The following is a 23,182-nucleotide window of genomic DNA, read 5'->3' as shown; positions in this document are numbered from 1 at the left end:
TTCCCCCTCACTGCGGGTCTCGTGACGGTTGCGAGGAGCGACGACAGCGCCGCTCTCGCGCTTATCTGCGCTTGTTTTTGAGCGCGCGTGCCAGTCGGAAAAAGATGGCGGACACCGAGGGAGACGAGGTTCGGCCCGCTCCTCCTCCTTCTTCTCCTTCTCCTTCTCCTTCTCCTACTCCTTCACCACCACCACCACCACCGTCCTCGCTCAGCGCGGCGCCCCGCAACGGACCCGCCGCCGCCGGCCCGGCCACAGCGACGGCGGGTCCTCGCATCGTCCGAATCGTGAAGTCGGAGTCGGGCTACGGCTTCAACGTCCGCGGTCAGGTCAGCGAGGGCGGCCAACTGCGGAGCATCAACGGGGAGCTGTACGCGCCGCTCCAGCACGTCAGCGCCGTGTTGCCGGGCGGAGCGGCGGACCGGGCAGGGATATCCAAAGGAGACCGGATTCTGGAGGTGTAAGTGCATTTGTTCTGAATCCTCCTTCACAGCCGCGTGTGGCGCTTTAGCTCACGGCCGTCGCTCACAGGCTAACCGCCCTGTCTCATCAATATTGAGCAGTCCTCTGAACGCTAAGACCGTTAGCCCGCTCGCTAACCGGGACCCCGCCGAGCACTCCTTAACATCACTGGGTGGAAACCTCACAACACCGCCTTTCTTAACGTTAGCTGGTTATACAGACAGTCAGTCAGACAGACAGTGAGGGAATTACAGCCTGAATGAAGCTGAGTGAACCGAGCTAGCTAGGATAGCTTCCTGGAGATAGAGAGATAGATAGATAGAGAGAGAGGGAGCCAGCTAGATAGCTAGCATGTCCGCTCTGGTCGCTTGCCCGTGTCGGCGGTGTAGGACCACCGGCTGGCGAGAACACAACACAACACTGGGTTAGTGGAGCACAGCCTCAGGTGATTTCTCAGGTGATTCCCCCCATCTTTTATCCATAAATCCCCTTGCAGTGGCTCTGTGGGTCGACCTGGCTTAATTTCAGCTGCCCTATGTTGACTAAATGTTGTCAGCACTGAGGTTTACAGAGACCCCAGTCTCCCCCTGTCAGTCCTGGAACCGCAGACCTGCTGTGTTCAAGACTTCCACTGAGTGTTTGTATTGAGGCAAATAATTTTTTTTAGCACACTGATCTTTTGTATTTTTTTTTATTGCCTTATTTTTATGCCTTCTCGTTTCCAGACAGGGGCATGCAGGTTAGTTGCTTTATAGCCTAATAATGAGGGTGTTGTGTAAACCTGTGTGGACGCTGTGTGGTTTCATTGGTTTCATTCATTTCAGTGGTTTCGTTCTGGGGATTTGCAGCTGTCAGGCTTGTGGGATTTTCTAAATCTGTGTTTGACCACCTATGTTTGCTTTTTAAACCTGATCGAGTTTACACTGTGTGGGATGTTTCCTTTGTGTGGCCTTTTCAGTGTGATTCTGTAAAGGAGGGGTTCACACTGAGGTCGGCGCCTCATTAGTCTTTATATCTATCGACGTCCGGTCCATATGTTTGATGAGCTTCTTGAACTTGGCCCTACAGACTTTTTACATTCTTCTTTTAGGTTTTGAGGATGTTTATGTATATATCTGCCCACATTTCATGTCATTGCACCACTAATCTGTCTGTTCAGGCTATTCAACTAGCACCTGACATTGCAGTCGTAAGCAAACGTTTGGGCATCCCTGGTTAAATGAGGTGTTTCGTTTTGTGTAAAGGTACGAGAGCAAGCGTCTGCACGTTTTAAATGTACAATTACTGCGTATTTGCTTCATTTTACACAATATAGGGCTGGGCATTATGGTTAAAATATTATATTACGGTCTATATCTAAAGACATTTACATGATGCACAGTTTAGTTATTGCAAAATGTCTCTCAACCCTGGACCTCAAGGCCCACTGCCCTGCACATGTTAGTGCATTTCCTGCCTTAATACACCCACTTTAACTCAATAAAGGGTTGTTAATCAGCTGATTAGTTGGATCAGGTGTGCCGGGAGCAGGAAAATCACTTAAAAAGTCAGGACAGCAGGCCTCCAGAAGCAGGGTTGAGAAATTCTAGCTGTGTCCCAAAGCCCAAGCCTAGAAACAAAATAAGCACCTCCGCAATTGCAGGAGGCAGGACCTTTTCGGTGAAATTACCACGCAGGCTTGTTGGACTGTTCCGTTTTTGTGACCAATAGGCTACTAAGGAGTTTCTGTAGGACAGTTCTACCGGGTACTCGTCCTTCCTCGGCAGCAACCTAGGCTTTGGACCGCAGCAGCTGCTGTCATACTTAGTACAATGGGTTTTACTCACTGTTTGCTTCACTGAAAAGAGCGTTATTAGGCTTTTTTGTAGTGAAACTTGCAGTCGGTCAATGGTCAAGCACTGACGATGTCTGTACAATATACGGATGTAAGTAAAGTGTGTGGGTCACAATAGCAATTTCAATTGTTGCAATAAAATGTTGTTGTATTGCCTCCCACCAGTACAAAGAGTAGGGTACATTTTATATGTTGGGATTATTTCTCTTTTGAGGATTTGTACTTACTTATTTTCACTCTACAAGTCAGCAGAGCATCTCATTTGATCAGGGGAGTTCAGACTTTTGCACACAGCTGTACATAACAGTCCACTTAAGTAGCAGGAGAACTGAAAAACCTTTTTCCAAGTTTAAACTGAAGCGAAGTGCCTCGAAGGCCATCGCCGAGTGTACGCCACATTGAGAGCTGAGCTGAATGCTGCCAGTTCCAGATATATTCAGCAGGATGTGTGAAGAATTCTCTTATGTAATTGGACATCTTCACACTGTGGTGATGCGTACTTAATAGTATGCTAATGGAGGTGGCCTCAACCTGAATTGAGCTTTTCAAGCCATTGTAAACCAGTGGACCCGACATGCTATGCACATTTTTAATTTCCCTGATCATCTACTACTACTACGGGCAGCAGTATAAAGATTATGTTGTCGTTAAGGTGAGAAATGACAGCAGGATATGCTTGATTGTGGATACTGTCAGAACATTAAGAACACTGGACAACTATGTGTTGACCCAAAGAGAGCAGATTCAGTCCTGTGTAGTTTTCTGTGTCAGGTGAGGAGAGGAGGCGCTAAAGTATGCAGAGCATGGTGTCCTGGGGACCAGGACTGGATTGGGAGTCCCTGTTATAAATCGTGCCGCCGCTAGGCCGCATGTTATTAGCCTTAATGTTGTTTTGATACGTAGCGGTTAAACTACACCGCAGTAGACGGACGGACGGGGACCGGGATGTCCTTTGTGTTGATTGATGGGACGTCTTCGTGACCTCTCAGGCCAGTCAATCACTGCTACTTGTACACTTCACCAGAGCGCTGCAGGAGTGGATGAGGTTCCATGGGAATTTGCGGTCACTATGCTTATCAAGGCCTTATTCATTCATCTTCTCTGAGCTTGTGATGGCCAGATTAGGGTGCCTAAGCGAAGAAGGCACAATGACGAGATAGTGGTGTGTGTATATATAGCCCATTTACATTTTATCATAAAAAAAGACTGAAATTAAAGATGATGAAGGAGAAAAGATTGTGTCTGTTGTTTTGCTGATCAGCAGCAGAAAGCTGTTCGCTGACTTCAGCGCAACCATGTAATGACAACTGATGTTGGTAGAAGTATTTTCTTTCGTGTGCATAATAACATGGTTGATTTGTACAGGCTTGTGCGTCAGTAGAGTGTGTGTGTTTGTTAGGCTGCTTGGTAGGTCACATCTCATGGGAATTGTTATACAAGAAGAAAACTAGCAACACAGCTTGTTGGTCAGTACTGCTAACAGTAGCAAACCATGCACAAAACAAGTTTCAGGCGTCCTGCATCTGACAAGCGCTCGAACTGAACTTCAGTTCAGGAAAAGGCAGCTTTATTTTGTGGAGGAACCGTCCCATCTCCTCCCTTCCTATGACTATAGTTGGAATCCTGAGGGCCTGTGCATTACGTAAGCCTCTGTGATGTACTGCACACTATTATTAGAATACCTGCCGTATAAAACCGTTTCTTGCTGTGAACTCCCCTGTATGCTTGCTATGGCTGTTTGGAATAGTTTGGGGAAAATCAAGTGTGCACAATTTTCCCCTGTACTCTGAGTGTAATCAATCAGCCAAGATATGTTGGGCATGTTTGCTTCTTTGGCCTTCTTACTGAAGTTACACCATGAGCGAAAAGGGTCCCTCTTTGACACTAAAGGATTACGCACCATCTGAAAATGGCTTTCCATCAAGTTGAAGACCCATTCAACACCCAAATAGTTATTTGAGTTGCCATATATAGAACCATTGGCCGTGTTGATGTAGCTAACAAGTAATGGGAGCTTATTAGTTAATATTCCTGTAGCATTAGACTTCATTTGTTCTGTATAATACTAGGGCTGGGCAATATGGTGATATTTTGTCAAAATCATAACATTTTGTTATTGTAATACAAGTGAGTGTATCATGGATATCATCAGAGTTTAAAGAACTTTGCCCAACTGCTCTTTTCATTACAATTACAGTTACATTACAGTTTTTAAGAATCTGACGCTACTAATGCATTCTGTCCAAATCTGTCAAAGTATCGCAATAAATATTGTGTAAATGTCTTTAAATATTGTGATGTAATATTTTTTACCATATGGGCCACCCCTATAGTACTGGTTATTTGACTAATGATAGTCGAGCCCTTTTGGGTGCTATGTGGTTTTTGACACACTACACTCACAAAAGGTGTGTTTATACTTGTAGTCCTGTTTCTGTGGTCCAGATCAAGCAAGAAAAGGATACACTGTTACATTTTAGTCCCGGTTTGCTTTTACGCTCATACTGACATATCTGCAATCGAACCAAAAAGGGGGGAAAAGGTGACACATGGCGCGCATATTACAGAAAGCTCAAAGTTTGGTCCGAATAAGGCGGGTGTGTCAGTGGGTCCTGCGTGATCCATGTGATAACTAGAAGGTCTTATTAAATCACACTGTCCTGATATTCGTATTAAACTATGATTTAGATCATGTAAACAAAGTTAATGTTAAAGCTGTAAAATGTAACATTACTATAAATACTATGTCACAATATTTAAAGACCTTTTCAAGGACAATATTTATCACAATACATATAATCACAGACTAAATACATCAGTAGCGATGCATTCTTAAAAACTAGTATTCAGATACTGTCCCATTCTGAATACAGTTATACATTACTGAATGAGTTATTCAACATATGCTGCACCTTATCCGATTAAACCAGTTTAATTACACTGCTGAAGTGGACAGACGAGGACGGCGTGACGTTGATGGGTCGAGCGGGCAGATTTTGTGGGCAGGAGTCAACCCGTGCACAACTGTACGTTTGGTTCGTTTAAATGCATGGTTCAGATTGTGCAACAAGCTAAAAAAGCTCAAACTCTGTCAGTCTAAAGTTGATTTAAGCAATAAACGGACAATAAAGACATTTGTAACATAAGGATTCTGGCGCACCACACGTACCGCATGACTTCTGGGATTCTTAATGTAATGAAAAGTGATTATTTGACTCAGAACCGTAGTAGAATCTCATGAGAAGCCTGGTTCTTTGCATTGTTGAGGTCATATATAAAATCATTGCATGTACTAAAGAGCCCTAAGGAACTTCGTTAACATGACAAACTGTATAACATTGGAGAGAAAAACAGACTTTGTCTTAAAGTGGCTGCTGCTACTTTTTTTTTTTTTTTTTTTTTTTGCTAGTGCAACATTTTTATAAACAGAAAAAAACTAGGGGACCTTTTTGTTTTGACTGATTGGTGACTTGGTGATTGACTTTTGATGAGAACCCAAGTGGCCCAAGACTGGTTCTTTGAGGGATTGGGGGACTTTTATTTCAGTTTCTTTCTTTTGCGTTTCTTTTTAATTGTATTTTTGCTGCTCCCACAGAAGAAGTAAGAAAAAAATAACTCCAGGAACAGAACAGAGACATGTTGATAAAGGGAAGTCATTAGATTTCTTACAAAAGCTCTGCTTTCGTAGTCATTTTGATCAGATTACTTTGCTGACGTTGTTTTTTTCGTTCTTTCTTTTCTTCCTCTTGATGCCTCCGCAAACGAGGCAGCGTTAGTATGTGACTCTCAATCTAGAGGCTTCTTACTGTCAGCTGCTCGTGTGACTTTACTCTCTTGTAAAGTGTTGCCGTAAGCTTGTTCAGGTCATGTGAAGTGGATGCTTTCGAATCACTCACACTTGTTTGTTGTACTTTCAATCATGTGCCTGTATCATTATTAAAAAAAAAAAAAAAAAAAAAAGCCTTCGATGCAGAATGTGGACAAGGTTTCAGATTCCAGTAGCGTCACACTGTGGACTTTTGGAGCATGCAGCCTGGAAAGACTGGGAAGACGTTGACATGAATGAAAGCCACGTGATGAGCCTCCAGTGAGTTGTCTCTTGCCTGTCCTGTTGATAGTTTCAACATTGTTTCATTTGAGGTTTTTTTTTTTCCTCTTCCTCATACACACTTGGTCTCAAATGTATCCTCTCACTTTCGCTCTCCCTCCGTTTCCCTGTAATGAATTAGTAATGGTGGAAAGTGGACAGATGGCGTGTACTTTTCTGCCCCGACCTACACCTGTGCGCCTGGGACTGCTGCAAGTGCTCACGTGTGAACGTTTTCGGTTGAACCCAACACAGTGTAACCTGAATCATGTCATGCCGAATGGGAGCTATAGCCGTTATAGGCTTACAGTTGGAGCTGAATCTACAGCCCAGTGTGTGTGGCTGCTCTCAGATTACAAAGTGTTTCGAAAGTTAGTCTAGCCTAGGCCGACTGACATATGGTACAGTGGATGGTTAACATCTGTCGTCTGTCTGTGTTATTGTTTATGCTGTCTGTGTCATATTTGTTTCATCTTTGTTTCATCTTTGTTTTCCTGTAGTGTCTTTCCCTCTAATGTGTGGTCCATGTCTGTATTAGTCTAGGTATGGTGTCTGGCTTCAGAACGTTCTGTAGCATGTCAAGACTTGTGTGCTTTTGAAGATGTCATCTCACTTAACTAGTTAATAGACAGTTTGTGATGAATCTCTCGTGCTCTCTCTCTCTCTCTCTTTCTGTCCTTCTATGTGAAGGAATGGAGTGAGTGTGGAGGGTGCTACCCACAAGCAGGTGGTGGATCTGATCCGTGCAGGAGAGAAGGAGCTGGTGCTGGCCGTGCTATCCGTCCCGCCACAAGAAGTGGATGGCCTCGACCCGGGCGAGGATGGCTCTGCCCCGCCAAATTACGACTACAGCGACAAGCAGGCGGTACCCATCTCTATCCCCACCTATAAACATGTGGAGCAGCATGGAGAGAGATTTGTGGTGAGTTTGACAGTTAAATCACACCAATCAACACAATAAATATACACACAGTGCAAATAGGTGAAACGTTTTCAAAAGCGTTAATTGTCCAACATTCATTTCTTTTTGAAAACATCAGCTAATGTATCATTTTAATGTAATTGCTTATTAGCTGGTGAGATTAATTGCATATTTAAACAGTGGTAATCTTTTTCTGGAGCCCTCTAATTCTGTAATGTAATTGATGAGCCTCAGGGCCTTCTTTAGACTCTCAGCGCCTCGGTTTGAATGTGAAGGAGGTATTGTTTACCGTTGGCCTGGACGGTACATGGATTAATACCTTGGAAACTGAAATTGTGTGCCATTCTTCATCCAATCACACCTCTCTGAGCAGTGGTAGCAGTAAAAGGAGGGGGGGGCGAAAGCTGCTTTCTCATGGAGGTCAATAATGCAAAGAAACATCTGTGCATAATAGAGATTAGTCATGATTTGTTTTATTATTTTTTGAACTCACATTTAACAAACATTTTTAAAACCTAAAAATGCATCTTCACTTTTCTCCAACAACTGTAAATTTATACATAGCAGAAATAGTTCAAATACTGGTTGAATGGCCACTCCTAATGCTAATATAGAGGCTGGGGACGCTCTTGATTCAATATTCACAGCAAATTTCTCAAATTGTAGAAGCAAACATCAGACAGTGATGAAATGATGAAAAGACTATAGATACTCCAGGATAGTGATTCTCAGTACTTAAAATGGTATACCCACAACGAACGGTCTATGCAAGTTGAAGGTTTTGCTATGGCCCTCACAGTCCCCCAACTTAAACATTGTGTGAAAATCTTTGGATAGACCTCAAAAGCTCAAAAGAGCAGTTCATGCAAGAGAACCCAAGAAAAGATCAGCAAAAGTCCCCCAAACAAGAACCAAAAGAAACCCCTTTATTTAAAAAAAAAAAAAAAAAAAAAAAAAAAAAAATTAATAAAAATTTTAAAGAAAAGTTTTATCTTAAATTTGATGACTTTTGAGAATTAGGCTTTTTTAAAATAATTTTTTACAAATGTTTGGGCACCCCTTGCGACTCAAAATAAACATTTTGTTTATTTTAAGTTGCAAATCTCCCTCTTTTTTTTTTTTCTTTTTTCTTTTTTTTTATTAAATATCAATGTAATGTATATTGTGCCATTACTTTTGCAGTTACAATATTTAATGGTGGTTGTAAGATTTTGACCACCCCTCTTATGTTGTGTGTTAAGCAAATAAACACTAATTATGCTTCAGTGTTTTCTGTAGAGCATGTGAATATGCTTTAACTTTAATTCAATCAACATGGAACATGAGCAATTTCTCCTTCTGTCAGGTTTATAACATCTACATGTCCGGCAGACAGCTGTGCTCTAAGCGTTACCGGGAGTTTGCCATCCTTAACCAGAACATGAAGAGAGAGTTTGCCACCTACACCTTTCCCAAGCTACCCGGGAAATGGCCCTTCTCCCTGTCCGAGCAACAGCTGGACGCACGCAGGAGAGGACTGGAAGAGTACCTGGAGAGAGGTGAGGCAGGGCAAGAGACACTAGAAAGGATAAATAGAGGCCAAAAATTAGTGAGGAAAGGGGAGCTTATCACACATCCTTCAACTCCATTATAAGCATATCTGTGTGGTCACACAAAAACCTTGTATGCCCATTTTTGCTGTTTTTGTCTTATTAAATATATTAATATTTAATATTTAAAAATATTAAATGTAAATATGGCAGCAGTTCTTTACATTGTGTCAAAAATGATCAATAGAAATGCTAAAATGGCTTGAAATAAAATATTTACCTTAAAGTGATGTCCATTGAAAGTTGATGTCAATGTTCGTTTCTTGTGAAGTTGCCATTTTACAAGGTGGCAATAATACGGAACAATGAAGTTGTTGTGCTTTGATTCTTCAAAGATTTACATGATTGGTTTAGAGTCACAGTGTGGGACATGTATGATAATAGTGTGTATGTTCATGAACTGTGTTTCCTGACCCCTCCAGTGTGCTCGGTAAGGGTCCTTGGGGAGAGTGACATTATGCAAGAGTTCCTGTCGGAGTCAGATGAGGTAAGTGTGCATGTGTGCGCACACAAATGCATTGTCTCTGCCTCTCTATATTCTTCAACTCCTTAACAAACACTAACTAACAAAAATGGCTTGTATGTGTGTTCCAGAACTATAATGGTGTGACGGATGTAGAGTTGCGAATAGCACTGCCTGACAAGACCACCATTTCGGTGAGAGTACGTAAGAACAGCACCACTGACCAAGTTTACCAGGTAAATTTCGATGTCCTATGAAATTGTTTTTGTTGGTTATCATGGCAATTTATTTTAAATGGTGTTTGCAAAAAATGTGCTGTGGAGCTCCAATTTTACACAAATTGGATATTACCCGAACAAGGACGCAAATGGCTTACATTTGAACTCTACCTGTGACTCATTAAAACTTCCGTATGGGTGTTGGACTTGAGCAATAATGAAAATTTAGATAAACGTCTGCAGAAGTATTGCAAATACAAATAAGTATTATCGTTATATCATGATTCATCTCCTGAGCGTTACAGCACTTTTCATCTCTTACAGTCATATTACTTGCAAGCACCAGTTGTCTGTTCTGTAGCATCTTGATGGTACATTTATGGAATATTCTGTAAGTTAATTATGGGGGGGGACTCAGTATGTTTAAGTAAAATTATTTGATTCATCAGTAGTTCTTAATAGATCCTGATTGAGAGCATTTAACAGTTGCTCATTCAAACATGAACATACTGAATTCCCACCAAAAAACAGTAAACATGACCCTGCACACTACTCGCCTACTATCATGACTCACTACAGATATCAGAATCCGTTTTACAGAAACATGCCAGTAACATAAAATGAGAACTCTGAGCAAAGACATTTCTCCTCATGGAACATGTTGGTTTGTCAGACAAATGCTACTTGTTTTGGGCACAAGTGATCTTCTGCAGATCATCTGCATGGCTGTTGCTTGATTTCAAATGACGTAGACTATCCTCATGCTAATGAAACACTCAGCAGTGGCATGTGACGTAAAGTCAAAAGATGACCACGAATGCATGATATCACAAATGTAAATGATCCCAGTATTCACTAGTATCAGTTACCAGCCCTACAGTTGATGGGACTGGACATCTCCATAAATGTAAAGGGCAAAGTTGATGGGCAATATCCAGGGAGGCCACCTGCCTCAGTCTGGTTTGGACGGTGAGCGAAAACACAAGGTCAAAGCACCACCAGTGGTTAATCCAAAAAATAGGTCAATGTTCTGGAATATTCAAGTTAAATTGCAGATCCTGTAAGGATCTATGGCACTATTCGAGAATAGCAGTTCCCAAGCATCTTCCGAGAAACGTAAACAGGCTGGAGAAATTCAGTAAGAATACATGAAAATTACTCCTAAACAGCAAAAGGTGAAAACTTGAAAACACTCTTAAAGCTGAATTAATTTTAGTTGTTCAGGTGTATTACTGTATGTAATTACTGTATGTAATATATGATAAATATATTTGCGAGGTACTTTGAACATGGTGGACTCAAAGCTACAAGTCAAAGTAGTAGTGCTTCATCTTTGTGTCCCTGTGTCTCTTGTACATTTGGCTGTGGAGGCATTCAGAATTGTCCTTTTGCATCTTTCACAGGCACTAGTGATGAAGGTTGGCATGGACAGCATCATGGCCAGTTACTTTGCTCTCTTTGAGGTCATCAACCACTCCTTTGGTGAGTAAAGTAGCCTTCCTTATTTGTACATTCTATCACATTTTGTAGTTGTTGTTTTTTTTTTATATAAAGTAAAATAGGCAAGAGTGAACATCATTTTTTTTTTTGTACAGCAAGTAGAGTTACGGAAGATGCAATGAAGAGATTTTTGGTGTAGATATTGTTGTGCGTCAGCGGGCAAACACTTTTTGAACTGTTGTGAATTCCTTAACTCTTGGTTTAAGTAGTGGGGGGGGGGCTGCGTCCTGTGACCTTGATGAATGAGGGGGATTATAAAAGGCCATGAGGCAAATCTGACCTATTTATCTTGAAACTGGAGCGGACTGAGCCAAAATGTATGCAGCAGTTTGGCTTAAGGCCCTGACGTTACGTTAACATTTAGAAACATACCTCAAAACAGAACGCGCAGTTCAGAATGGCCTAGTTTCTGGATATTCTACTGTACACATGTTTGTGTAGGTACTGCAGATGAGTGCTGTTGGTATGAAATGCAGGTTTTAGTAATTATTCTAGTAGTTGAACTCTTTAATTAAGTTCTATCAGAATGCACAGTGATCCTGATATTTAATGTTGTACCTCATCTAAGAACACTTTGTCTTTTTCCTGTGTTTTGTAATTTGTTTGTTAACAAACTTTTTGAATGGGCTTGCCAGCCTCTTAAATCAGCTGGAAAAGTATAATAGTTTTGGTTCCTTAGGGCTTTGGTAAAATTATACAACATAGATTTATTTAAATTGGAGTGAAGTGTAAGTTTCAAGGCTGGGCACGCTTACCAGTGCTTCTCTATTTGGCCACGATTCTGCTGAATATTTAGTGAATGTTGCGGCCAGGATAGCAGGAGTGCTGTCTCGCTGAGGTTGAGTGTAAAAAGACAGAACAGTACAGCTGGATTTGTATTGACCTGGTTCTTGGATAGTTTTTATAACAACATTGAGGAACCAATAAATAATAAATACAGTGGGGCAAAAAAGTATTTAGTCAGCCACTGATTGTGCAAGTTCTCCCACCTTAGAAAGATGAGAGAGGTCTGTAATTTTCATCATGGGTACACTTCAACTATGAGAGAAAAAATGATTTGTAAATAATTATTTTTTTAAATAAGTATTTGGTCACCCACAAACAAGCAAAATTTCTGGCTCTCACAGACCTGTAACTTATTCTTTAAGAAGCTCTTCTGTCCTCCACCTGTTACCTGAATTAATGGCACCTGATTGACCTTGTTATCTGTATAAAAGACACCTGTCCACAACCTCAAACAGTCACACTCCAAACTTAAGCATGGCTGAGACTATAGAGCTGTTGAAGGACACCAGGAAGAAAATTGTAGACCTGCACCATGCTGGGAAGAGTGAATCTACAATAGGCAAGCAGGTTGGTGTGAATAAATTAATTGTGGGGGCAATTGTAAGAAAATTGATAATCTCCCTCGATCTGGGGCCCCACGCAAGATCTCATCCCGCAGGGTCAAAATGATCATGAGAACGGTGAACAAAAATCCCAGAACTACACGGAGGGACCTGATGAATGACCTGCAGAGAGCTGGGACCAAAGTAACAAAGGCTACCAGTAACACACTACGCTGAGAGGGACTCAAATCCTGCAGTGCCAGGCGTGTCCCCCTGCTTAAGCCAGTACATGTCCAGGCCCATCTGATGGATAATCCAGAAGAGGATTGGGAGAATATGTGGTCAGATAAAACCGAAATAGAACTTTTTGGTAAAAACTTGTTGTGTTTGGAGAAAAAAGATTGCTGAGTTGCATCCCAAGAACACCATACCTACTGTGAAGCATTGGGGTGGAAACATCATGCTTTGGGGCTGTTTTTCTGCAAATGGGACAGAACGACTGATCCGTGTTAAGGGAAGAATGAACAGGGCTATGTATCGTGAGATTTTAAGCCAAAACCTCCTTCCATCAGTGAGAGCATTAAAGATGGAACGTGGCTGGGTCTTTCAGCATGACGATGATCCCAAACACACTGCTCGGACAGCGGAGTGGCTCTGTAAAAAAGCATTTCTAGGTCCTGGAGTGGCCTAGCCAGTCTCCAGACCTCAACCTCATAGAAAATTTGAGGAGGGAGTGGAAAGTCTGTGTTGCCCAGCGATAATCCTAAAACATCACTGCTCTAGAGGAGCTCTGCATGGAGGAATGGGCCAAAATACCAGCTACAGTGTGCACAAACCTGAAGAAGACTTACAGGAAACATTTGACCCCTGTGATTGCCAACAAAGGTTATGTTACAAAGTATTGAGTTGAACTTTTGTTATTGACCAAATCCTTTTTTTTCCCACCATAATTTACAAAAAAAAAAAAATTCTTTAAAAATCAAACAATGTGATTTCCTGAATTTTTCTCTCATAGTTGAAGTGTACCTATGATGAAAATAACAGACCTCTCTCATAGGAAGGAGAACCTTCACAATCAGTGGATGACTAAATACTTTTTGCCCTACCGTAGTTACTGACACTACTAATGTATCCCTGTTAGATGGGTTTTGGACATTTTCCTAGATGTTTTATGTCAAAACATGTAGATTCATTCATTCATTTATTTATTTATTTAGGTCCAAAAGTGAGTGTTTTTCTTTTTTATTTCTAACCAGGTGTGTATATCCATTTATGTACACTTATTGATTTGACACTAAAACCTGAAAACAAATAGAAACACTTACTCTTATTTGTACCTTCCGTGTTTTCATGGGCTGATTTTAAATCTTTAGAGGTGGATGTATTCAGTCTGATTAGCTCACTACAGTACCTCATGGCGTTAAGTTGATCTAGCTTGTTAAATAAGCATAAAATGGCTGAAATTAATTGATTTGTCTCCTTCAAAACGTGCCACAAACACAAACTTGTAGTAGTCAGTTAAAATTAAAGCTTGCTTCCCACAGGTCAGTTGGTAGAATGGTTAATAGTCAACATATACCATGAATGCTGATCATGCTTCAGACTTAATTTATTGTGCCTCTAAGCTCAGCAAGCTAGCTGAAGCTCAGGACTAGATAGGACTACTCTCGACACAGTGCATAAATGCAGTCATAGGATTTTAGCACTCAAAGGCAGTTAAACGCTACAAGGAACATTCTGTCTGAGGCCCCAGTTGGTACCTTTTGAAGGTACTTAAATGTGAAATAAAGTGAACTCTCTTAAAGAGCTGCTGAAGAAGGATGAGTAGACTTCAGTAAATATACAAGCAATTGCATTCTCTAGTGTGATTTAAAGATGGCGTTTTATCTAAAGATAAACAGAGTCGTTACAGGTAGTAGATTACATCGAGCTGTGGTGAGGCTCTTGTCTTAATGTTTAGGTCATTAATTCTTACAGCTTCTTTAGGTACTAATCAGCTTATTTGGGGGATGCATACAAACCGAAGTGGTTTCACACTCTGCACTAGAAGCTAGAAACTACAAGAATTCTGGTGTCCAAAGACAATCTGTTCTTGCTTTATCATTTCAAGCTGTAACGAGTTGTGCATCTGGCAGGGCTGTGTGAGGTGAACTTGTCTAGATTCCTTTGCTAAACCATGTGGTAACAGTTGGGTTAAATTCGTGTTAAGCTAGTGGAATATGCCTGAACGTCGACCCACCATGTTCCAGATGTATCTGACTGGAAAGTTTAACAACTATGCTCTGTCCAGTCAAGTCAAATCAAATCACGTTTTTTGTCACGTCATATTACACAGATGTAAAGGTGAGTTAAAAACTACAAAAAAACACATTTACAAAATAGAAATACTGAATATTTACAGATTAATTTATACTTACATATACACACACATGTACACACACTATACATACACTATCCATACTCTCTATTTACAATATTGCGCTGAGTGTAAAGCAGTCCACACCCTTCACAACACTCAAAGCCTTCAATAAAAATGTCCTAGGTTAGTTTAGCACGCTCAAAGTCAAGCCCAGTAAAGTTTGCTGCAAATAGAGGCAGTTTTGAGGCTGTATTGAATTTGTAGAGATTTATGGATGTACTTTGTAGATTACTATGGTTGTTTTTGACTTACAAGCTGAAGAGCTGATAACAGTAAGAGCAGTTACGGTGAAAGTCTTTGAGCTGGGCAATGTAAATAAGTATAACTGTGGTATTATGGTTTAAAAGCCCCACCCTGCTGTGTACAATGAAAGGGTTGGGAGGTTGTTAACTTAGGGTTTTATAGGTCTTCTCTATCTATCTGATCAAGGTATACCATTTCCTAGTGCTGCTGCTGCTGCAAATGCTTTAGTCATTTAATGGTAGATGATATCAGTGTTGTATCAGTTAATGTGGTGATGTTTTCATAACGGAAATTCTAAGACAATCAGACCTTAAATGTTCATCGTCCCATCTAGTTTGACTGCGATCATACCATATCATTAAGTCACACTGTATATCCACTGCTCCTTTTTCTGTGCATACTGGAAAACACTGAATATGAATATACACATGAGTGTGTTTGCAGTTTCTGCGGAGTGTATGATGGTGGGGTATTGTTGCAGCTATACATGTTATTGTACTATAAGTAAAAGTGCATTAAGCTTTCTGTTTTACTCCCATAGAAGCCGATCTAGTGACAAAACAGCATGTCCATGGTGTGCAAATGTGGTATTTTTGTGGTTTCCTCAAATAGTCGGAGGAAGAATGCATATGCAGTAGCTTGCAGTTGTACACTCGCAGAGCATCTGCTGTTCAGAGAGGAAGTGAGTCTGCAGAGGCCTCCGGTGAGCTTTCTCCTTGGTTTTGAATGTCAGGTGCAACACCCTGATCTCACTCTACAAAGCTTACACGACTCATTTGGGATCAGTGTAGACAAAGTAGCAATAGAGTTTTCTTTTTTGCAATATAGAAACCATACAATCTTCTCCTGCCTTATTTTTAGCCCGACAAATGACCAACAACAACATTCAGTTTGCTCACAGAGCGAAAAAAACACGCTAAACTGTGAGCGGAGTTTCAGTGGTTGCGTAGCTAGTCTCAATTAGAATCTCGCACAATCTGTGCAGCGGTAGCCTTGTTACATTCGGTACCACAGCGTACGAGTAGCTTCACGGTTTCAGAAATGTGACATTGACCAAGTATCCGTTCTCGTGACGTCCATAGTGGGAATCATATTGAATTTACGAGTATTGCTAGGGTAGGTTTGTTGTCTCTGCCCCATTCCTCCCTCCTCCTCTCTCCCTCACAGCTAACACACTGAGTTTTCTTCCCTTTTTTAAAATCTTTATCACTCCCTGTTCTGTTTGCAAGTGAAACCACTGCAAATCAACTTTTCCTTTTCCCCTTCAAACCGACATTGCTATATTTCACTATTATTTCAAATCGCAAAACAATGGTGAATCTGATGATGATGATGAGCTGTGGGGTGAAATGCATCAAGCATGCTAACATGCACACACCTCAAGCTGTACAAACTACCTCAGTGTGGATTGTATGACACTACCTGGACCATACTGACTTGATGTCCAAACCGCTTCTGTGTACTGCTACAACCCTACTAATGCGAAAGCCGTAGGAACGGTGTTGCTCCATACAGTTCTAAATGCTATTCCTCTGTGTGAGGGTTTGATCAAAGGCAAGGCAAGTTTATTGACTCTTGCAAGGTTTGAACTTTGTACAAAAATATGTCCGTGCATTTATGTATGTTTACGGCAGTATAGTCTCTGAACTTAACAAGATCTCTGCCCCCTAGTGACGGACAGAAAAAAAACTGCTAATTCACAGCACAAGAAGTCCTCCTTTTATGGATCAAACGATTTAAAATTGCAGGTTACTTTCATTAATATTCAATATGAAGAATTTTGTTTAACTGGTCAACACTGCAACACATTCTGCCAACAGTACATAAAACATGAAAGCTATTTACTCATTTACCTGCTTGTTTAAAGACTAGTAGCAAGTTCCACATTGCCCAAAATTCCCAGCATGACCAACCTTCAATTCACCAGCCACTGACCCATACTGCGGACATGGCTCCTGGGGAACAGACTTGGAAAGGCAGCAGAACGATTATAGTAAGATCAATAAAAACTACCCTTATTCTATGGTCTGAGTCTTCTTTACTACTGTGCACTCCTCAAATCGAAAACATATAGATTTAAAAGGTTTTATACTGTAGACCATTGACACAGAACATAAAATATGAACAAGGATTTTAATCTTTTATGAGCTTGTCAGGTTTCTAAGGACTGTAGTGGGCTTTTTTTCACATTAAAAGGTAAAGGTGCACGTATTTGTCACTGTACAGTGTACAGCGAAATGTGTCCTCCGCATTTAACCCATCTGGTAGTGAACACACACACACACACACACGTGTTAGGGGCAGTGAGTACACACACACACACACACACACACACCCAGAGCGGTGGGCAGCCAACTCCAGCGCCCGGGGAGCAGACAGGGTAAAGGGCCTTGCTCTGGCAGCTTGCCGAGCCCGGGAATCGAACCCACAACCCTGTTATCGATATCCCGGCGCTCTAACCGCTGAGCCACCACTGCCCCAAATTGAATTCAGGGCATGTATGGTCAGGGCAGTATGGTCTTCAAAGCAGAGCGCAATAGCCGAAATGGACATTAACATGTCGTCAGTCCTGAGAACTAGTGCTGAGCATCCTTCAACCCCGCTTCTATGTGCAGACCTTATGTGGACGTTACCATGTTTCAACTTGTCAACTGCTGTCTGAGCAAGGTAGAAAGACTTTGGTTGCATGGATTTTGGCCGGTGTTTACTTGCTCAGTTTCTTGTTTCTTTGTCTGTCTTTCTCTTTCAGTTCGCAAGTTGGCCCCTAATGAGTTCCCCCACAAGCTGTACGTGCAGAACTACACTTCTGCAGTGCCGGGGACCTGCCTGGCCCTGCGCAAATGGCTCTTCAGCACCCAGGAGCATGACCTGCTGCGGGATAACCCCTTGGCTCTGCACTACTGCTTCCACCAGGCATGTTTTACTGATCTCAGATTAGTTTTTGCCTCACTCACCACTGAGATCCCAGGTCAGGATATTCATTAAGCGCTGTCTCTAGTGCATTGGAGTTGCTGATCTTGTAAAAATGGTATTTCTATCGAACAAAAAGTTTTTTCATTATAACAACCACATCAGCTCTAAAACCACACAGTGTGCAACTGCATTCAAATAATGCTAGTGCTGAATCAATGTGAATGTGGTCCCAATCTTTGCATTTTATGAACACGTAAGACTGGGCAGACTGGACTGGGAAAACTAGCTGATTGCTTGACTTTGGCCGGCAATTCCCATATCTGTAAATCTCTACGCAAGATTTCTAAGAAGGAAGTCTCTTTTATAAAGAAGTGAGCCAGAAGCATATTTAGCAAGCCTGTGGCTCTGATGCTTTCCCAACATGCACACTTTTTCCCCCCCTTCTCCTTCTTCTCTCATCTCCTTCTTATCCTGTTTCTCTTCCTCTCTGCCCAGGCTCAAGATGATGTGAAGAAGGGATTCATCAAAGCGGAGGATAAGTCTTACCAACTTCAGAAACTAGCAGAGCAGAGAAAGATGGCCACAGTAAGTCTTCTTCTTCACCAGCGTTTTGCCAAAGTCTGTGTTCGGACTTGTTTTATTCAGAACCTTCATAAAGACAATCCCGATGCCATAATGAAGCCAGTTGACCAAGCTAAAGTTGTAACCGCAGTTATTAGGTCTAAGACTAAGACTTCAGTTCTCAGTAACTGTCCTTGTGAACAGTAGATTTTTATTGCTGCAGTTTCATCTCAGGAGCTGAACAATGATGTATCTACTGCTAACAATTTCTTGGCAAGGCTGTAAAATTGTAGGTATCCTTGAGGGATACAAATATTGAATCATTATTCAGTTTTGCCAAATGTTTATTCCTTTCTTTCTCTCAGTATCTGAGCCTGCTGCGTACGTGTGAGGGCTATAATGAAGTCACATTCCCTCACTGCTCATGTGATTCACGGAGGAAAGGTCACGTGATTGCTGCCATCAGCATCCACCACTTCAAACTGCACGCTTGCACGGAGGATGGCGCATTGGAGGTGGGTTTGTGTCTGTGTGAGAGGTTTTTGGGGGTTGTTATTCCACTTAAACGTTTTATGGCTTCATTGTTGTATATGGGTTATGTGTAGGCTCTTTATGCCTCAAAATGCACCTGATGGAAACAGAAATGTGTGAGACATTCTTTTCATTTCACAGAATCAAGTTATATTGTTTGAATGGCCGGAGATGCAGCGGTGGGACACTGATGAGGAGGGCATGGCTTTCTGCTTTGAGTATGCACGAGGGGAGAAAAAACCTCGATGGGTCAAAATCTTTACTCCATATGTAAGTTTCTACATACACATATATGTACATACATATACATATTTGTCAGGGATGTCTCGATCAGGTTATTTTGAATTGGGATTCAAATAACTGATACCCGAACCATTAAAATATGCCTGGATCAGCCCCAATCCTGATCCATTGGATTCTCACATTCTCGTGTATTGTGTGTGACTTAATACCTAATAATTTATAATGTAATGCTAGAATCAAAAGCCATATTGTTGCATGTCAGATTAAAACAGTGTCTCTCTCAGGAGAATGTTTTTTGTTTGTGTTGTAAGATTTAATACCAAGTAATTTTATGCAATTTTTTTTTATCTTTGATCATGAAATCATCATGCAATATAAAGTTTAGCGAGAGTTTTTAAATATTTTTTAACTATAATGTTCATAAGCCACTAATAGTTGATTGTGTATTTTCCCCCGTAGTTTAACTACATGCACGAATGCTTTGAGAGGATTTTCTGTGAGCTCAAATGGAGAAAAGAGGTGAGTTTGTGTATGATACTACCAAACTCTTGAAATTTTCCTGTCACATGTTTAACTTTCTGTTTCTCTCCAAAAATGGAAAAGGTGGAAGAGGAGGCCTCAGACAAGGACAACAAGAACTGCAGTAACAATGGTATGCCTTGTCCAGTTTACTAAATGCAGGCTTTTAAAGCTGTACACTGCATATGGTTCCATTTCTGTGGTATTGTGATTGTTCCCTTGGTTATGAACATATGCAAAAGTTAAACTCAAGGCTAAGTATCAGTTTGATCACATGTGTGCATGTCCTTTCCTTTTTAGAGAACCATGTCTTCACAAATGAAACTCACACTTCCTTAAAGTGCACATAAACACTAAACCTCTTCTAACCAAGTTGGTAAATATTATAGTTGTAGTAAACAAAGTAATTATTCTGATGTTTAGCATTACTTAAGTATGTCTTCAATTTCTTTTTTTTTTTTTTTAATAATCTTGCTCAGTACTACTGATTTACCATCCTCATGAGTAAACACTTCAAACTAATTTTAATAACTTATATAAGAAAATTAATTTGGTTACCACTTTAAAGCAAAATACCAGTTGGGCTGGCAAAGTTATCTTTGTCATGATAAATGCTGTGAATATTGTGGAAGGTGCCAGTACTTGAACTACATGCTTCATTACTACCAGCTTAAATTGTGGTTTAGTACTGCGTAGTTGTAGTGATACTATTGTACTTTGCCACGGTTTTGGTTGCAAATTTTATATCGGAGTCAGTATTTGGTGAAGTCTGTCATCTTGGAGGTAAGGTCAGCTTAGAAATGAGCAGTGTGGGGAAAATATAAACAGACATAAAAATGTATATTGAATGGAGAATATCTCAACTTTTTGTAATTTAACCCCCCTTATTAATGCTCATATATTATTATATTTATATTGCCTTTTTTTTTTGTCCTATACAATGTCATGGTTAAAAAGTCATCTTCACATAAACAAATGTCTAAAGTTTCCTTTTTTCCCCCCATTTCAGAGTACCTTTCCCCACTGGAACAACAAAAGGGATGGTGCCACCTAGGGGGTGAGATTGCCACCTCTTAAAAATCCCTCTCCTGGCCCCTGGAAATCAGTATAAACTGATCTGGACCATCACACTAGAGCAACCCATTCTAATAACCATGTTACCACGGCAAAAACCCCAGCAATGCCATAACAACCACGTTACTACGAAAGACAAACAGGCTCCTTTCAGCTGCTGGAGGTTCCATAGGCCTGCCATGTCACCTTGGCAACTAAGGATAACCTTTATTACCATGGCGACACAGACTCCGAGCCAAGATTGGGACCAGTACAAATGGACAGCACTAAAAGGATCTGCGGTCATGTCATCAGTAGAAACCTTCACCTCGCCACCCTTCTCATAAATGCAAAAATTGCATAGGATAGTCTGAGGGCTTCAGCGCCACTGGCCGTTGAAACAGGTTCTCGCTCTCCTACTGGCTGGCGCTACCATAGCATGAGCTGCCATTGGTCGAAGAAGTCACTTTTGTCATCGGTTGTGGTGACCGGAAGCCAGCTTTTGTTTGGTTGTTGGGGTCGCTATATCCGCGTGACTGATCAGAGCCAGCGTGTATGTTTGAGAGAGGCAAATTCTGGGAGGCTGAAAATGTGAGTTAAGGTAGGGTGTGTGAGTTAATAGCCAATTATTATTATTAACTCTATGATCAGAGGTTATTAAAACTCTTGGAGCTTTGATAGTGCTGGACTGGTGCTCACTGAAGTACTTTTGAGGTTTAGCCTCAAAGGTAATCGTAGCCGTCCACTCAGATTTAAACACAGTCTTCTGAACAAAGGCGCTTAACTGCATTTCTCTTGTTAATAATTCAGCATCGTTGGCTAAAATGCTCCAACACAGAGGCTAAACTGAATTGTTGGAAAAATCACAGAAAGGTGCTCGTTAGCCATCAACCTTTCTCTTTGGTTACTTTTACAACTGCTTGCAATAAGGACGACACAAAGTCTGGTAAAGTGTAAAACTGCTTGAGAAAAGGCTTGAGATTGACCCATTATATTCACGCAAAGAGTTATAGGAGGTGTGGGTGTGAAATGCTTCCAGGTGGAAGCAGATGTATGTGTGCGCACGCGCGCGCATTGGATGGCAGTTATAACAGTAGGTCTGGTAGGACGTCAGTGGCTTGTATGGTGAGCAATGGGGACACTTTCTCTTGCTATGTTCAGGTGCATTTCTGTAGTCTTCCTCTAGGGGGCAGCACACTACATACAATGGAAGAGCTTTCTCCCATTAGATGTTTAATGTCTAATGGAGGGAAAAGGAGAAAACAATTGGCTCATGTTTAGCAGTTAAAAAGGGAGGCGTGCGTAAGTGTGTGTGTGTTTGTCAGAGAGAGTGAGTGAGCAAGTGAGCCTGAGCTTTAACTGTATCGAGTATTTAAAGAGAGGTCTTCCAGGCTCTTCAGAGCAATGGTTCCCTGGGGCTCAGTAATTTGCCCTCTGAGCATAGCACTGCATCCTGTCTATTAACCGTGTCAGGAGGATGGGGAGAGAGAGAGTCAGGAGGCTGGTAAAAGAGAGGGAGGGTGCGAGCGAGCGAGTGTGCGTTTCGGGCAGATGAAGAAAGAAAGGAACCCTTTTATTAACACTAATTTACCTGTATCAGAAATTTATATGAATCTCTCTGTATAGTGATCGCTCGCTCTCTCGCTCTCTCTCTCCCATTTTCTTACGGTCTCTCTTTTTTACCTTTGGTTGTTTCTTAATGTTTTCTCCTCCTTTTGATTTGGATCTTTCTTTTAGTTTCATTCATTTTTTTGGGGGGGGGGGGGGGCGGGTTTAAGACATCCCTCTGTCTCACAATCACCCTTTCATCGCCCATTCAATTTTTTTTTATTTTTTTTTCTCCCACATTAAAGGGAAAAATCATCAGCACGTTGTGTGTATGTGTGTGGGAGTGTGTCTGGGGAGAGAGACTCTTTGGTCAGAGAAGATCCTCCTGTTGCCTTGGCAGCGTAAATCCACATATACCTTTTTTTTTCTTTTCTTTTTTTTTTTTTTTTAGCTCCGTGTATTTACAAACCTGACTAACTATGTGTGTCTCTGCTGCTGAAATTCCATGCTAAGCTGAGGAGCTATTCCTGTAACACAAATGAAGAGAGTTGGCTTCTTTGCATCGTGAGTGTACTGTCTGTAATTGGTCATCATAAGTTCCTAAGAGACGCAGTGTACAAAAAAAAAAAAAAAAAAAAAAAGGCAAAGCTGTGTCTGAACTTTAACCAGCGCAATGAGATCTTTGTTCCTGTGCTCAGTGTTTTATTCGTGTGTTAAGCGTCTAAGAATTTGAATGTACCAGAATGGAG

General features: G+C 41.2%; 1 protein-coding gene across 1 annotated transcript; it reads left to right on the top strand.

Annotated features, from left to right (window-relative positions):
• On the top strand, positions 1-22,645 carry snx27a (sorting nexin 27a). Its single transcript, XM_072675596.1, has 13 exons — positions 1-460; positions 7,074-7,305; positions 8,651-8,843; positions 9,317-9,381; positions 9,489-9,593; positions 10,979-11,057; positions 17,815-17,978; positions 18,474-18,563; positions 18,905-19,054; positions 19,212-19,340; positions 19,773-19,832; positions 19,917-19,965; positions 20,842-22,645. Exons 1-13 carry the CDS (start codon positions 105-107, stop codon positions 20,907-20,909), a joined length of 1,740 nt encoding a protein of 579 aa, XP_072531697.1. The 5' UTR covers positions 1-104; the 3' UTR covers positions 20,910-22,645.
• Positions 22,646-23,182: the final 537 nt, after the last annotated feature.

The sequence above is a fragment of the Salminus brasiliensis genome, chromosome 3 (assembly GCF_030463535.1).
Source record: "Salminus brasiliensis chromosome 3, fSalBra1.hap2, whole genome shotgun sequence".
Taxonomy (NCBI): domain Eukaryota; kingdom Metazoa; phylum Chordata; class Actinopteri; order Characiformes; family Bryconidae; genus Salminus; species Salminus brasiliensis.
This window is presented reverse-complemented; position numbering and strand designations above follow the sequence as displayed.

Excerpts from the sequence above, each read along its gene's own strand:
- snx27a (XM_072675596.1), top strand. The coding sequence starts at position 105 with ATGGCGGACACCGAGGGAGACGAGGTTCGGCCCGCTCCTCCTCCTTCT. Across the intron at positions 9,382-9,488 it reads TCCTGTCGGAGTCAGATGAG|AACTATAATGGTGTGACGGA; the intron begins GTAAGTGTGCAT and ends TGTGTGTTCCAG. Across the intron at positions 9,594-10,978 it reads CCACTGACCAAGTTTACCAG|GCACTAGTGATGAAGGTTGG; the intron begins GTAAATTTCGAT and ends CATCTTTCACAG.